At 44.1% G+C, this 17,507-nt stretch overlaps 1 protein-coding gene across 2 annotated transcripts in view; it reads right to left on the bottom strand.

Moving 5' to 3' along the window:
* Positions 1-16,735, bottom strand: part of KIAA0930 — a gene marked incomplete at its 5' end in the record, with an annotated part of 50,011 nt that extends 33,276 nt beyond the window's left edge. Inside the window, one exon of one of the 2 annotated variants that reach the window (XM_084205873.1) lies at positions 16,612-16,735. In XM_084205873.1, the coding sequence (XP_084061999.1) occupies positions 16,612-16,735 (124 nt within the window). The remainder of the gene's footprint in view (positions 1-16,611) is intronic. The other variant, XM_084205874.1, reaches the window with a different exon arrangement.
* Positions 16,736-17,507: the final 772 nt, after the last annotated feature.

The following is a 17,507-nucleotide window of genomic DNA, read 5'->3' as shown; positions in this document are numbered from 1 at the left end:
GCCATGGAGCAAAGGTTTTTGGGGAATGCTGCTTCCACGTGGGCTGCCCATGCAAGTGACTCTGGCCACTGCCATGGCCTCAGCTTCCAGGCACAGAACCCCAAGGTCACTAGCTGGCCCCTTCCACGTGGCCTCTTCTTGCAGAAGTCTCAGCTTCCCAGGCCCCTGCAAAGGCTCCCAAAGCACACACCAGAACAACCCCAATGCCTTCTGAACCCTGGGCCACTTCCAGCCATGCCCACCTGGGCAAGAGAAGTCTCACAGACAACAAATCCCCATAAGTGGCAGGAGACAGAGGCACAACCAAGGAACTCTGCTCAGCACCTCTGGCACAGGGCAAGGGGGAAACCTGAGCTCACTTTACAAAACACTGAATCTATGGGATAAAACAAACCCAAAGAACCCAGGAGCCCAAATGCCCACAATCCTGTCCTTCCTTGCCAGCCATAAACCAAGGCAAGGACCTGGCAGGTGTCATCCCTTTCCCTGTGGCAGACACTGGTGATGCCCACCTCCACCTTCATGCCACTGGCACTATCCCACAGGTGCAGAAAATAAAGCTGATGAGAGATTTGCTCAAGCAGCATTACTTTCCCCTTTCATGCAGGGTCACACAGTATTCTAGCACACAAATTTCCCTAAGCTGCCATCCTCCAGCAAATCCTGTCTCCTACAAAGACAGTTCTAGCTCTTGCTATAAGCCTTTGGAAAAGGCCCTTGGAAGTGACTGGGGCACCACAATGTGAAAAGTGCATATTACATGATTGGCTGTTTGCAGATATTAAAAGGAATACTCTATGGTTATGTTCTATTAATTAGTAGTACTGTATTAATCTTTTTTTAAGTAGTGTGGTAAATATAGTTTTAGGTTATAACATAATGTTAAAATAGAAACTCTGCAATGTAAGATACTTTTTTTAACCAGCTCAAGAAAGGAATGAGATAATTAAGAAATTCTTCACACAGAGATAACAGCAACAAGACACCAAAATCCCCAAGAGAAGAATTATTGTCCCCTTATTGGAAAAGACCAAAATCCTTCCACATCCTTCCAGACTTTGAGGGGCCAACAAGATGAAGGGGGGGGGGAGTTGACAATAACCAGAAAACACCCTTTGTTTGAAAAGAATTTTTGCATCATGTATGAGATACATGAATTTGCAAGAGGCTATTGCTTTTGAGAGTTAACCCTTTGTTAGCATGTGTGCTTTTGGGGCTTAACTGCCCAGGAAGCATCCAGACAGTCCATATTTCTTTGCTTTTATTGTCCTAACTCTGATTGCCAGAATTCTTATTCCTCTAACTTTTATTACTATTTTTATAACCATTTCATTACTATTAAACTTTTAAAATTTTAAAACAAGTGATTGGCTTTTTTCACAGCAACAACCAGCCTGGCCACCCAAGTATGACAAGTGACTCCACTGCAGCTCCTGCAGGAGAATTCCCAAGGCACTGCTCTCCAGCAGCTCAACAGCCACACAAACTTCTTGCCTCCAATCCCCTTCCCAAAACAGCCACAGGAAGGATGTGGGAACACCAGAGTCCCTGCCCTGGTTGCCTTCCTGTACTCAAGCACTGCACCCAGGGTTTGTGTAAATCTGCCCTGATTAGCAAGAAGTTTGGCTGTAGAACTGATCAAATAATTAAAGGCAAGGATAGCTGGTGCCAATCTAACACAGACTTCCTAATAAATGTAATTATGGTATTCCTATAATGCCTTTTTGGGCTTTTCTACCTTCTAATTAGCCCCTGACAAGCAAGAGGAAGAGTGCAGACACAGTCAGCGCCTAGAGATCAGAGCAAGGCTCCTCCACAAAGCTGCTCTTGTTTGGCTGAGGACAGCAGGACAGAGCAGACCTTTGGACTGTTGATCTGTCACTTATTTCTGGTTTATTAACAGTATCTGTAATGATCTGTCCAATAGACAAGAAGGACCTTTGCAAAAAGTCCAAACCCTGTACAAAAAAGTGGCAGTGCATTTATTCCACCACCTGCTGATTTGGTGTAAAAGTCCATATAGTCCAGGCATCTAAATATACATAACTCTTACTAGGTGTAACATATTATCCTGACTTCTAAAGCATGTTTTTAAAGAGGTTACCATAATTATCCTATTCAAAAATTAATCACTAGAGAAATATTTCCTATATCTCATCCATCTGGTGGTGTTTTTTGAGTTACTTTGCTTTTTCCATTTAAATCATGCTTTTACCAAACTCAATGAAATTGGTCTTGCTATCCTACACCAATCTCTGAAACCTACAATCTGTTTCCCAACCTTTTCCTGCAGCTCCTCCTGTTTTAACCACTCTCCCTCCTGACAGAAACTGCCTCTTCTCCATTCATCTACCCAGAATTAAAGCCAGACCACAGCTAGATTAATGAATATAATACCAAGCAGTCCTTTTAGGTACTGGTCATTACTGCTGTGCCTAAGAGCACAGACAGCCCTGCCAGTCAAAGTTACAAACACTTGATGCATGTCTCAAGGACTTAACTTGGCCCCAGTGGTATTTATAGACTTTTGGAATGGGGAGAGAAGGGCTCAGGGTGAAGCAAATCCTCAAACACAACTACCAATTCTACAATTTGCAGTAAAAGTTTAGGAAAAGGAAGGTCTCACCTGATTTTCAAAAGAAAATAAAGTACTTTGGGATTTAAAAAAAAGGTGTAAGAGATGGCTCTAGCTCACCTAGGAAAGGAAGAAAGGCACAGAGCCCAGAACACCTGTGGGTTCGATTATGACCCGTGGAGCAAATTACCAACCTTATATGAAGACCTGCAAGCCACTGCAGTTTAAGTAGTGTAATAATAAAATTATCACTGGGTAAAAAGTAGATTTTTGGGATTTTTAGAATGGGGGTTTTGGAGGCAAGTTGGGGGGATTTGGGCATATTTAGCCTTTCTTCTCCTTCTTCTCTGCCTCCATCTTCTGCTGTGATGTTGGCACTTTTAGACTGGTTTAGAGTAGAAGCTCACTGTCTAACATAGGTGATAGGTATTGGAAAGTAATTGTAAATATTGCACACGTAGTTTTTAGTACAAAAAGATAACACCACCTGGGGGCAGGCAGACTGCCTGGAACTGTCCCTCCTCAGCAGGGCAGGAGGAGAATTTTTATAGATAAGAAGCAATAAACAATTCTGAGACCGAAAACTGAAGAGCTCCAACTCATCCTTCGAACGCGCGGGCTGGAGCAGAGACTTTTCAGCATCTTGGGGTCGCAGGAATCTGCACCTTTCCAGAAGTAGGGCTGAACAACTCATCACCTGAAGGGTCTCTTTCAACACTTATTTTAGGGCCCAAAAGTTTAATTACTGCCTTAGCAACAAAGGGGAGTTGGAGGGGGTGCAAGGGGTGTGACATTGGAGGGAACATTGGAGCTTCTGCAGGCAACCCTTCAAACACAGCCACCTGTGAAACTGCACAGCTTTGCATTAAAAAAATTCATCCCAGAGCTCTCCCCTTTTAATACATCTTTATCAGCAATACCTCACACAGGAAAGCTCAATATTTCATGTGCTTTAATTTTCCAAGATTACATTTATAAAAACCCACTGCATCAGCAACGGAAACAATTCCACCCACCTGAGGAATGCCCTTGACTCTGAAGAGCAATCAAGCAACACAAGTTTCCCAGTTGCCTCCCTTGCTCTTAAGATCTTGTACAGCTGTTTCTCAACCCAAACAATTCTTTTCTGCTATTTTCTGTTTTACTGAATTTCACCCAAGAGAGAAGGGATTCAAAGAAGTAAACTCGAGTGTGGCTTTAGGCACATCTGCAATGCACAACCAAAGGAGAACAATGCACAACACCAAGGGGTTCTGTTAAGGACCAAATTGCTTTTTCTGTGGTGAATTGAGCACCTCTTATATAGAAAACAGCTAAAGGCCAGTAGAAGAGCTCCCACAGAGAGCTGTTACCTTAGGAGAGAAGGTACACCACGGTTCAACTACCAGAGCTCACAAGCATTCTCTTTCAGCTTTGGGGTTTTATTTTGGTTTTGGGGTTTTTCTCTTCCTGTTTTCTTACCAAAGGAAGATTTTCTGCCCAGTACTCATCTCACCATTCTAGATACCAATAACATATTTTATCTACATCCTCAACTGCTTTCTAAAGCACTTGTGGTCACTTGAGAAAACTTCAGTTTCTGGAACACTTTTAATTCCACTTTCTGAACTTCACATATAATCTGCCACTTTTATTACATTTACCATGTTTGTTCTCCCTTTGTTTTCTCCCATGCAGAGGAGCACAGGATGACCTTGTGGAAGTCCAGCACAAGTTCATGTATTATTTAAGAGAACAACTCAGCTGCTGATCCTGTAACTCATGCTAAGGTTTACACCACAGCCATGCAGTGTCACATATTACAGGAGTGGGATGCACTTCATGCTGGCCACCAAAATGCAAAGGACACACAAATTTTTGTGTAGTATTTTAAAATTTCCACTAAAAGTGACTGAGAAAAGTATAACTGAACATGACTGAGGTTAAACACTGGTCACAAATTCTGGCTGGGATTCAGAGCTTCCTCAAATTTGGAAACTTCAATTCCTCAAATCCTGGAAAAAAACCAGTATTGCTTTTTTGTCACTTCATTTCACGCAAGCAATGAGAATATTGAAGGGAAAGAAGTGCTCACTTGCACAAAAGCATCAAGAAATCCCAGTGTTGGATTCTTGGCATTGCAGTTTTCTGCTTTATTCTCCTTGGGATGGTTTCTGTGTTACTCAGAAGTGGAAGGTGGGACAGAGATTACTTTCTTTCATCCACACTTGCTTCAATTCTCCATTTCCATTTTTACCTGCACCTCTTCCACAGCAGAAAATTGCTTCATAGCACCATTGCTGAGAAGACAAACACAATCTCCTCTAGAAAAAAGATTTATAAAATGTATTCCTAAAGTTCATACATCTTCCTGCAGCTCTCTTCTTTACTATTACATCATAGGCTGAGGAAATAATCTTTTCAGTTAATACTCATTGAATCAAAGCCTGCATAATTTAAAAGCATAAACTACTGTGCACCATCTACAGATTTCCACTTTGAAAAAGCAGAATTCAAATGGAACCATAATAACATGAGAAATATTTTCCAACAAGAGTAACCCTAGAAGATAAATTTAGAGAAAAATCATCAAATATGACAGGTCAGTATGAAACACTGAATAAAGGCAGCATTTTACAGGCACCTGGCAGTTTACTTGGAGTACTAATCCTAGCAAGGGTCAGCACAATTGAAAGGATATGGTTACCTGCTACTGAACTGCAGGGCACAGAAATCATAAATCCATTCTCATCCACCAGCTGTCAGCTCCTTTGCTGTACCTCTCAAAGCATGTGGTGGTTCAGTTCCCTGGAAATGTCACCCAAACTCTCAAACTATGCGCAATCCCCAAAGGACTGCAGCCTCATTTAAATCCACAGATTTAATTTACTCATTAGGGAAGCACCAGAGGAATCACCTTGTTATGTCTTTCCTAAGAAACTGCTGCAGAAAAGCTGCTGTGTTTCAGAGCTGGCCCAGCTGGGATTTAGTGCAGGTGTGCACATTCTCCTCCAACAGAGGCAACCCCACTGGATGCAGACACTTTAAATCCAGTGAAAGAAAGACAAATGCTTACACATTTCCTACTGCTGCTTTCAGGATCACCCAGCAACAGTCCCAAACTTTCCAAGCCCTAGACCCAACCTGCAAAGGTCACTTGGCAACTAAAAGAGCATGCTGGCCCTGCTGGAGTGCAGAAACTCGTCTATAACATCACCAAGATGTTTTCACTGCTAAAATATATGTGCTATTTTTGTTCTCTGCCAAAGCAACCCCCCTGATGAAAGACTGCTGCTTCTGTAAATTTATGACACCCAAGGCCCTTATTTTCACACTTAATAAACACCACTGTCAAAGTGACAGTGAGACTATCTGAGACACTACTGTGGTAGGTCAGGTAAAACCAGCAAATTGTATTTTAGAAGCATTCCAGCCTTACAAAACTACCAAGACTGTGGTTATTACTGATAATTTCATGTATGTACCTCCCCCAGCACCTTATCTTTGCCCAGGCTGCCAGTTAGCAACTTGCTGTCAAGGCAGAAGGAAGGAGCAGCTATCACAACAGCAGCTGGCAGAGAAGCAGAGTTATTTCCTATCCATACTTGCTATCACAGGCTGGCATTTTCCAAATTCAGTTTCTTTTCTGGTTAGAAACATCAGCAGCTTCTTTCTGAGTGAGCACTTGGCAACTTTACAGTGGAAGCCATAATTCTCACTTACCTTCTACACCACAAACCCACTCACTTTTAGAAGCTGACAACCAACACTTTCACCTATCTTGCAGCCAAGATTTTAAAAAAACTTGCTTGACACTGCCATCTCTTAGCTGGGTGCCCAACCTGATATGCACACATAAGGCAACCAGTCTAAAGAAGGATGTATTTCTTAAAAAAAACCAAAAAAGCTTTTTAAAATCCCACTTAGGGTTGTTCAGGGTTGGGTTGTCCAACAAACTGTCTTTGCCAGCACCTGGATATTTCAGCTATTTAGGCAGCACTCCCTTTAGCATTGATATTACTGTTAATGCAGGTTTCTGAGACAACAAATACAGCTGTTTGGATAGAAATAAAAGTGAACTGCCTGCCCACTCACCTCCATCCCAGTGAAATCTCCTCTTATGGCAAATGCAGGGCACTCTCTAAACAAATCACAGTCATGCACAGAAGAAAAATGTTTCCTCTGACAGGTTGTGAAACCATCAGATTGTCAGGGAAGCACAGCCAGGCTCTCCTGCAGGGCTGGAGAGCATCAATGCCCTCATCAGCACCCCAGGTTTTCATGCTGCAGGCACCTCATACATGTGAGCAAAGGGACAGTTCTCAACAGTCCCAAGTAAAGCACAAGAATTTCATTTAGTCCACCACCAAACTGGAAACGAGTAAAAAACTGGCTCTCTGTGGAAATGGGCATTATTGGGAGAGGAGAGAGAGGGAATTTTAGTGACAGATGTGACATGTTACCTTCAGTCAGACAGAACCCAAAAAACTGCCCTAAAGCCAGCACCCTACTCCTTAAGGGAGAGCAACTACTGCAAAGCTGCTGCTCTATTTCATACACAGAGGTTTAGGCTTGCATTAATATTTCAGCACTGCAAACATGCCATGCCTTTCCACTGGTAACCAGCATCACTGCTCCACTTTCTCATCCCAAGGGGAGACTTGCACAGCTGCAAACCCCCACAGACCTGGAAGGTTGTTCATGGGTGTATGACAGCAACCTGGCCAAGGAACAGAACCCTGGGCTAAAGGGTTAAGAGACTTTGAGGCTTTTTGCCTCCAACTACAACGTGTCTATTGTTCAGCACTTCAGCTCTGCTCCTCCCGCCCTCCTTCCCCTCCCTGGGGCTCTCCCACCCACCACATCACCCTCAGCAGGCACTCTCTCTCCAAGTTGAAAAGAGTCACAAAAATGGCTTATAAACAACCAGAGAAAGTCACAACCTTTATCTTCTGAGAAATAAATCACTTCTTCTGTCTCATGACGGTGACAAGGTCTCAGGAGGGAACATGTGAGCTGAAGAAGAAAAGTCTTCTTAGAAAATCCCTCAGCACAAGCACCACAAGGCAGTGTCTCTTACTGCCTTTGCCCACCACTGGGCTCACAAACATCCTCCCCTGAGATTCTGATTACACAGTTTACTTCCTTTTGATGTTGCAACTACTAATTTAGAAGTAAAGAATATAAATCTTAATATTCTTCTATTCAGTCATCACAGCACTGAAGCACAGTTCCTGCATTTGAAGAGACACACCAAGGCTTTAGATTCAGCCACAGTAACTCCAATTTCTCCCTATCCTTTTGTTTTCTGTAAATTTTAGGGAATGCCCTCAACCTCAGGTTTCACAGACAGTGACAAGCAAGTACAAGGTAAGCATTACATTTTTACCTGCTGCATTTTTCACAGCATTTTGCTGAGAAACATTTGTGATTCCCTTCAAAGTTTCTTACCAGAACAGGAGACAGAGGAAGGACATGTCTACACTTGATTTTCCCCTTTTGAACCATTCAGGACAATATAGGCTAAAAAATTCAAACCTGGAATTTTCTTAATTTCTTGCAGCTGTAGAAAATAATTCAAATTGGAAAGGAACTCAGAATTCAAGTTTTGCTGCAAAAAATCACAGACAACTCTGTGTTGATGTTTTTTGTTCATAAAGCAGAATTTATGTTATTTACAGGCCAGGTGGTGCTCCTGGCCATGTCACAGGAGGGAACAGAAGCCAGCACAGTCTCCAGGGACAGGACACTCCTGCTCTGGGTGCAGCTCTGCTGGCACCAGCTACAGCAGCACAGAGCAAAACATTAGGGTGAGCTTCAACACAGCAAGTCTAAATTTTTAGTCTCTTTATTTTAAAGATACCTAGAAATGTAACTTTAGAGATAAATTCAAGACAGCAGGATTGCAAAAGTGGCAAACAGAGTACTTGGGATCTCACACTTTGCTTGCCTTTCCACTTTTCCATTTGAGACTCACAACCACATTTTTCTTATTGGCTTCCAGGAGCAACTCAAGTGTAGAAGAAGTGCAAAAGGATCATTCTTCCATTCAAAAACACTTCTGTTGTGTCACAGGATTCATGCATTGTATTAAATATACACACACATATGAGACTACTTAGATATCTGTCACCAAATGAGTCAGACTGACAGTTGTTGAACAGAAGAAAGTGAAAAAAATCTCATCATTCTATTCTGGTCATTTTTAAAGCACCTAATGCAAACATTTAAATTGTTGTTCCTTTGTTAACTGAAAGAAAAGAAAATCCACTGATGAAGAACAATCCAGAATGAATCTGAAGTCAGAGCAAAGAGCTCAGCATAAAGTAATCTGTGTTTTAATTTCAAAGATCAAAGAGGATGAAACCAGTTCCCCTTTAATCATGTAAAACATGGGCTACTAACATTGAAATTATTTTTTAGGTAGAGTTTGGTCACTCTTGTTAAGAAAAACAAGGATCATCTGTTCAGACCTTCATTATTTGGGCAGAATTAAACTACTCATTAGAAACAAACAAACAAACAAAAAAAGGCTCTTCAACCTTCTTACAAAGTATAGAACAAGCTGGATCATCATTATTCAGAAAGACACCTGGGTTTACAGAGCTTTATCTCCAAGTTGTACTGCCATGAACTTGCTGCTTTCTTTCTGAGAGGATGAGATCAGGCAATCACTGAGCAGGAGTGACCCCCCTGAGGCAATAAACTCATCTCAAGACTGATTATTTCACTCATACTCACCCTGTGCATTGTTATTTTATTGCTTTATATTACAGAGCACTGAGCTTTATGGAAATTTGAAATCCACCTCTCAGGGTCCTTTAAGGCAGGGAAGTAAAGTATTCCTTATTGGAAATGTAACACTGCTAGACATCCTACATCTCCTGTAGCTGCTCTCCAACAACACAGAGGAATAAATTTCCAGTGAAATCCTTCCCAGCTCTCAGCAGAATGTTATAAATCCATTTCAAAACACTTCCCTCATCTTGATGGTGTTTCAGCATCTCCAGGCAATTAAATCAAGCTCTTCACAGTGCAAAGACAGCTAAAGCTTCACTGGCATTTTAATCCATTCCTCAAGTTCCTGCTGATCCCACCCAGCCCTGCAAGGTAGGACCAAGAACTCCCAATACACTTCTGCCTTTTACCCAAGCTTGGCAGATCAGAGAGGCAAACAGAGTTTGGAGCTAAAACTCCCCATGTTCCTGCCAGACACAGATCATCAGAAATAACCTACTTCCACCTCCATGTGCTCAAAGGAAACCCCACCTCAGTGTTCACCCATATTCCTACAGAAGACCTGACACAGATTGATAAAATGCCTAACAACACCTAACACAATATTCCTGACACTTGAAATCACCCTGGGTGTGTGACAGGGCAATTCCTGACATGGGAGCTGATGAAAAGCTGGGTCACTTTTGAGCCATAAAGATTTTCAACACAAACAGCAAAACCAGGGGCAGTCTCAGCCTGACTCACTGAGCACATCTTGCCTAAAAAGGAAGGACAAAAAGCCCAATGATGTCATTTTCCAGAGGGAAACATGACAAAGTTCAACAGATCAGGCCACCTCAAATGCACTTCTGCACATCCAGCACCCTGCTGTACCTGGAAACAACCCAGAATGCTTCAAATGTGAAGCACTGATGATTGCCTGACATCTGCTCTGCCTTCTGAGATAAGAAAGAAAATTGGGCAAAAAATATTCTGAGACACCAAATGCAGCCTCAATAGCAGCAGCAGTAGCTGTTTCCTCACTGCTGTGGCAGGACAGATATGGCTCCAGAATGAACTGCTCTTCACATCACACCACATTACCGGCCTGCAAAATACTACATTCACCTAAAGGGACTTAAGGAAATATGTCTAGGGAATCCCCAGAGAAGGGAGATAAAGAATATTACTGTTTTCAGGGTTCAGTTTCTGCATAATACTAGCATAACACTGTCTATACCAGAGACCAGGCAAACCAAAATGACAAAAACTTCAGTTTTAAAGCCTTGAAATTGCAGAAAACCATACAAACCTTCACACATATAATTTGTGTCTTAAACAGTAAGAATTCAGGGGGAAAAAAAATTACTTAGGACTGTTGGTGCATTTGATTAACTTCAGCCAACAGAAGTACTGCTGCAGTGTGCCCAGGTGACCACAACTCCACAGCAGCAGCAGCAGGATGCTGTTTCTGCTGCTCCTGTGTCCTGACTGCATTTCATTTCCTGCACAGAGAAAGGTAATCAGAGCCCTCTTTATGATCACACACCCCCAAAAAAGAGCAACCTTGATTCCCTGAAATTCACCCTGCTTAACCCAAGGGACTGCAGACAGACCAAAACCAGCTTGTTTCACACACTTTTGAAGGCTCTCTGTAAAAAGCAGCTTCACTATCCAGTGGGCTCCAGACACCATGAATTGATTTTGTGCAGACTTTCTACCTTATTGTTCACTTCCAGGTAATACTTTAAAATGTCAGTGAGCTGCTGCCTGACCCTCCTGAGCCAGTTTACAAGGATAAGCAGATGCAACAATCATCACTGACCATTTAACTGCGGGGGTTTGGTTTTCCAGAAATGCAGCTGGATGTGAGACACTGTGTATTTCAGCTATTTCAGCTTTTGACACTGTGTATTCAGCTATTGCCTGCATCCTCTGAGCCTTTTCTGTTGATCAGCACCCTGAACACTAACAGTGAGAGGGGAGACCAATACACTCCATTCTTCAGGAAATTTCAGTTCTCATTCCTTGGAAAGAATCCAAACAGATAGAATGTTAAATCTTTAAAAGATCCATCCTGAACCTTATAGGTAAGATGTGTCCTAATCCCTAAAACAAACCTCCCACCCATCTAAAATTCCAAAACAGAACTCAGACTTCCAAATGGATTTACAACTTACTAAAGATTTAGAGCACACTACTAGGACAACAAAACCAAGCAGCTAAGGTGGCTAGAGCTAGAGTATTACACAAATAAGAGATGGGTGTTCTAAAATACCCACACTGTTCCCATTATCAGGGTTATGGATTCATAATTCTGCCCAGAGGGACACTAATCAGAAAAAAAAAAAAAAGAGGGGGGTGGATCAAGCAACTTCTGCTAGCATCCAAAAAGGAACAGCAGCATGCCATGCCTTAGAAACTTAACTGCTCATTTTGGTAAGGAAACAGTGTTCTGGAAGGTATTTGATGGTTTTGGTTTTTTGGGGTGGTGGTGGTGGATTTTTTCCTGTTTTTTCAAAAAATCTTGTCTCTCTACTTCAGCATCTCCAGTCTGATTTTGATAATTTGAGCATGTACACTCCTGAGCAGGATGTGAAAAATCCCACAAGGTTTCATCTCTATTGAAATGAAAGAACACACCAATAACCCACCTGCTATAAAAAGATGTGAAAGCTGTAATAAAAGAGAGTCTGTTCTATTATCCATGTGGCATGGAGTGTCTGTCACACTCCAGACAGAAGCCACCCTTCAACAGCCACATGACAAATCCCTGATACACCAGTGAGGGATGGAAACCTGACAGGTTATCAGTGACATCAGCATGAACAGGTTCTAAGGAACAATCAAAACAGAATTTTAAATGAATCACCTTTAAAAGACAAAACCAACCAAAAAAAACCTCACAGAAATAGGTATTAACCCCAGAGAGCTGCAGTCCCAGAGTTTAGTCCCAGATTGCTGTTCTGCATGGCCTGATCCTCCAGGGAATTCCTAAACTTGACTGCAGAATGACAGGATGGGACCCCAGGACACAAAACCCTTGGCCAAGCAGAAATGCATTCCCACCCCCTGGACAAAGCCACTGGATCTGAGAGTTTGCTCCACCCCTGGTTTCTCACACCACCCCATCCAAGCACTCACACACATCAAATGTCCTCATGTATCTGACTGCAGAAATGTCTCCCAGACAGTTTTCAATGCCAGGCAAAAAAAAATTTAAAAAAAGCAGTTTTAAAATAATCTATCTTTTACACTGGAATTTCTCTGCTATTTGCTCATCTTTATCCAACTACAAATCTGAGGTTCAATACCTCAGGGTATTTACCTAAGGGTAAACTGGTTGAATCACTTTGATTTCAAAGTATCTACTTTGACTCTGATTTAAATAATCTGTTCTGATCTTGCATTGTATTTGCACTTTCTAGAACTCTTCCTGAAAAGAAATACAGATTCCTCTTGGTTGAATGTTGTGGGGGGGTATTTTTGGTTTTGACTGATTAGGGAGCTACTCTATAAAAAATTTTTATTTTACTATTTGTAACTTTCTTACATTAGTATCTTCTTTTTCTCCTCAGTATTTGACAATACATTTTTAAGTGAATATTTCATATTCACTAGCTGCAAAACACTTTATAAAAAGGGCAAAAGAAATTATGTAAATAATAAGGTAAAAGTAATAAAAAATGTCTTTTTAGCTGAAATCAAATTGTTCTAAATAAAACAAACTCATTGGTGAATTTGGTGGTATGCATGCCTCAAGTTTTGTTAGGACAGATGTGATTTTCATACCTTCTTCTTTTTGACAGATCAAATGAAGAAAAAGCTTTGCAGCTTTTGTAGTTTCTCACCTTTGACTCCACAACTCCCAGAACTCCCAGAACCATGAACGAAGAATGTTTTGTGTCTGTTGGAAAGTGGCTCCTGTCAAACCAGTTCTGTGCTGCAGCAAATTCTCTGCAGGCACTTCCACCTACTCTGTGGATATACTTTCTTCAAAGTTACAGACACAATTATATCCTTCTTGAATATTCTAATTTAATTAAAAGTTACTACACTATGAAAAAGTTAAGGCCTGAATCATTCAAATCCAAATTAATTCTCCTTTTCATTTTTCATTTTAACCTCATTTTGTTTTTCCAAAAAAATTTCTTTCCCTCTTCTTCATCCTTTTACCCACAGTGTGCTTCCATCACAGGGATCAGAATTTACTGTGTGCCACCTCACCTTCCCTTCTCTCAGGAAGCCTAAAGAATTCCTTCCAGGACTTACTCATCAAGGCAACGTGGCCCATGAATCACACCACAGCCTCTTCTCACATGATGAGCCTGAGCTCTGTGCACTGCTGCACAAACAAGTCCAGGCAACCTCTGCCTTTGAGGATGAGCATTCCTGCTCCTGGAACTTCTCCATTTTTCACCCACTGCATGTCCCCATTACAGATTAGCCACGGTTCAAGAGATTGTTTGGATCTACCTCCTTATTTTTCTTTTTCATTCCAAATTCCTGTATGAATAAAGTCACACTCCACTGCTCTAAAAGCAGGGCAAATTGTCACTGAATGACAGAAGGAAATTAAGTAGCTGAAAATGTTACACATTAGTATCAGGAACCACCAAAACTGAAACATTTCCCAGTTCAGGGATTTGGCCAAAAGGAACCTTTGGAGCCTTACAGGCAGCCTGGCTGAGCAGACACACACAGCTGCCATTCCCCCAGGAGGAGGAGAAGTGTTTTGCCACAGAAGTGTTGCAACCAACAGCATTTCAGAGGGGCCTCTGACAACACCAGAGCTGTCCAAGTGGGTGACACCAGCAGCCAGCCAGGAATTCTTGGAGAGACATCACCCTTCCCAGCTTGGTAAATAACGACATGACTCATGATTTTGAAGTGCTACATTTTGTACATGACACAAACAGGACATCACAGGAAATCCCACCACACAAGGGGATTCACACAAAGCCTGTCCAAATGCTTGTGTGACATTCTTGAAACAAAGCAATTCCTCTCACCAAACCTCAGTGTCAGCAAAAATAGCAATTTCCTCCTCCTTGGGCTCACTTCTAGAAAATTCAGAAAAGGAGACAGAATGGCCAGGTTGTGACCCAGTGAGTTCCACTTTATTGTTGAGGGATCAGCAGCACTGGGGGAAAAGCCACTCTTGGAGTCTTTGCCAGCTGATTTGAAGGGAGCTGAAAACAACAGGTTTCACCTGCTGATACAGCTCAGAAGGACATGGCCATCCCAAAAAAACCCCACCACAAATCTCAAACCAGCTGTGGGTGTGCAGCCCCCAAAGCCCCTCAGCTGATGTGCTACCCAGGCACAAAGGGCAGACCAGATCTCTGTGCTAACCACCTGAACCAAGGCAGGACTGTGACTGCTTCCATGACTTCTGAGCTCCAGGAAAACCCTTGCCATCTGCTGTGCTGCCAGAGCCCAGCACAGCCCAGGCTATCCCAGCTGTGCTGCATGCCCTGCAACAGCTTCCATCAGCACAGGGCAGACCTGCACAAGTGCAAGGCACAGAATCACACCTTGGGTTCATCTACAGTTTCTCCTAAAGGAGAAGGTTTTCTTCCCAAAGGAGGTATTTAAACAATTTACTGACCTGGCAACAAATCACAGCAGAAGTGAAAGAGCTCTCATTAGCTGGGAATGATGATGGTAAGGATCAGGGAACACACTGCAAAATGCACATCTCCACACAGGGACAAGTCTCCACAGCCCCTCAGTGCCACGAGCTAAGCAGCTCTCCTGAGGTTTATCTTTCTAATCTTCACCTGGTAAAAAAAAAGGTCCACTGTCCTCTTCCTTGTGTGATTGTCCCAAAGCCACTTCAGCAGGATTTCCCATGATGGGCTGCTGTGGATGTGTGCTCAAACACAAGCAGAGAAGAATTATCTGCATGGTCTTACCAGCTACCACACTTTTCCCCTTTCCTAATTTCAGCAAAAGAAAGTGGTGGTGATTTTTCCCTTAATCACACATTCAAAATGAGATGGACAAACAGGACCTGATGTAAGCTTCCCAATGAATGCAATCTCATAGGCATTTAAATTTCATTTACAATTTCTTTGCCACAACATTTTACTTACTTTATTAGGCCCTGTAAAACTTCAACACCACATTACATCCCAGAGAGCCAATTCTATCAGAAAAAGGCATAAAGAATCAAGAATAATTTCTCTTTGTTCATACAAGATTTCATTCTGTGGCAAAGCAAAAGGAGAGAATAGAGAGCCCATTCCTTCCCAGGGAGACCACAGCAAGCACTGGCAGACAAACTGATGCATAAAGGCAGAGAACCAGAGATTCCCCATGTTCATTCCAACCTCACAGCCTGTAAAACCTGAATAAAAACTTATTCTGAGCTTTTAACAGAGACTCAAAAATGGATGAGACTTTTGGGGCCTTGTAAACAAGCTGAGGAGGGAGGAGTCATTAATAAAGGCACCATGGGAGAAACAAGTCTTGTATATCACTTGTCATCATTTCAAGCACTGCCCCTGCAAGAACTTCTGGATATTCACCCCCTTGGAACACTGGTCCAGTCCTGGCTATAGAAAAGCTTTGAATAAGGTAGACAGAAATTTTGGATGTGAAGAACAATTTCCATGATCTCTACTGCTGCATATGAAAATGAGTAATTTCTATTCATTAGCCTGGCCAGAAGAGTTTCCTGATGTGAACAATTTTGCTTAATGAGCTGCCACACCATTCCGTTGCCTAAAGTCGACCGAATTTCAACCTGAAACTTCTGCTGCTTTGCAGCGCATAAGCTTTGCCAAAACCTAAATAAAGACTTGCCGCGTGAAATTTGCATCAACCGAGATGAAAATACACAAGACAGAAAGGTTAGGAAATCCTCCACGGTGTAAAAAATGAACCGACCTGCAAGAGCCACGACATCCTGCGCTTACTAGACCGCGGCAAGCAGAGTGAAGTCATTTAAAGAGAGAAGGGAGGCGTCAGCTCGGAATCTCTAGAGAGCGTCTGAGAGCGAGCACGGGCAAGAGGCACCCAAAATCGGCTCTTTCCATCCCCAAACACACGGCACGCAGGTGACACTTTAAAAACACACCAGGGGCTGATGTGCGCGGGGCTGCCCGCCCGGTTTCCCCCAAGGGCATCGCAGACAATGGAGCGGGGACGGTGCGGCGGGGCTGGGGCAGCAGAGGGGCCGTGCCCGTGTCACACAACAGGTGCTGCTGTTATCGCCGCTGTTATCGCCGCTGTTATCGCCGCTGTTGAACCGGGCGCGGTGCCGGGGCTGCGCTGGGGCTCCCTCCGGGCGCTCCCGGCCCCGCCGCGCTCCCCGCCCGCCCCGCCCCACTCACCGAGGCCGCCGCTGTCGTGCCGGAGCCCGGCGCGGCTCCGCTCCTCCGCTATGGCCCGCAGCATGTGCCGCAGGGAGCGGTCGGGCTCGCCGTCCGCCTCGCCGTCCCTCCGGGCACAGGCCATGCTGTCGCCGCCGCCGCCGAGCTCATGTCAGGCCGCCGGGAGGCGGCACCGGGGCTCCGGCACGGCACGGACCGGGAGCCCGGCCGCTCCCGCTGCCCGCCGCTTCACCCTGGGGACGTTCCCCGCCCGCCCCTCCCGGGACACGGCGGCCGCTGCCCCCGCCCGATCGCTGCCCGGCCGCGCTCCGCCGCTTCCTGCTGCTGCTGCGGCCGGGCGGCACCGGCAGGGCCGGCACCAGCCCCGACACGCCCACGGGGCGGGCCCGCCACCCACCGTCATCCCCGGCAACCATCCTGCATCCCTGACAGCAACCGGCATCCTGGGAAACCCGTCCTGCTTCCCTGACAGCAACCGGCATCCTGGGAAACCCGTCCTGTGTCCCTGAAAAGCCATCCTATATCCTTGACATCAACCAGTATCCTGGGAAACCCATCCTGCGTCCCTGACAGCAACCGGCATCCTGGAAAACCCATCCTGCATCCCTGAAAATCCATCCTCTATACTTGACATCAACCAGCATCCTGGGAAACCCGTCTTGCATCCCTGACAATCCATCCTGCATCCCTGACACCACCCGGCATCCAGGGAAACCCGTCCTGTGTCCCTGATAGTTTGTCCTGCATCCCTGACATCAACCAGCATCCTGGGAAACCCGCCCTGCTTCCCTGACAATCCATCTGGCATCCCTGATATCCTGGGAAACCCGTCCTGCATCTCTGACAATGCATCCTGCATCCTGGGAGACCCATCCTGCATCCCTGACATCAGCCAG

This window comes from Fringilla coelebs (genome assembly GCF_963513975.1).
Source record: "Fringilla coelebs genome assembly, chromosome: 5".
Taxonomy (NCBI): domain Eukaryota; kingdom Metazoa; phylum Chordata; class Aves; order Passeriformes; family Fringillidae; genus Fringilla; species Fringilla coelebs.
This window is presented reverse-complemented; position numbering and strand designations above follow the sequence as displayed.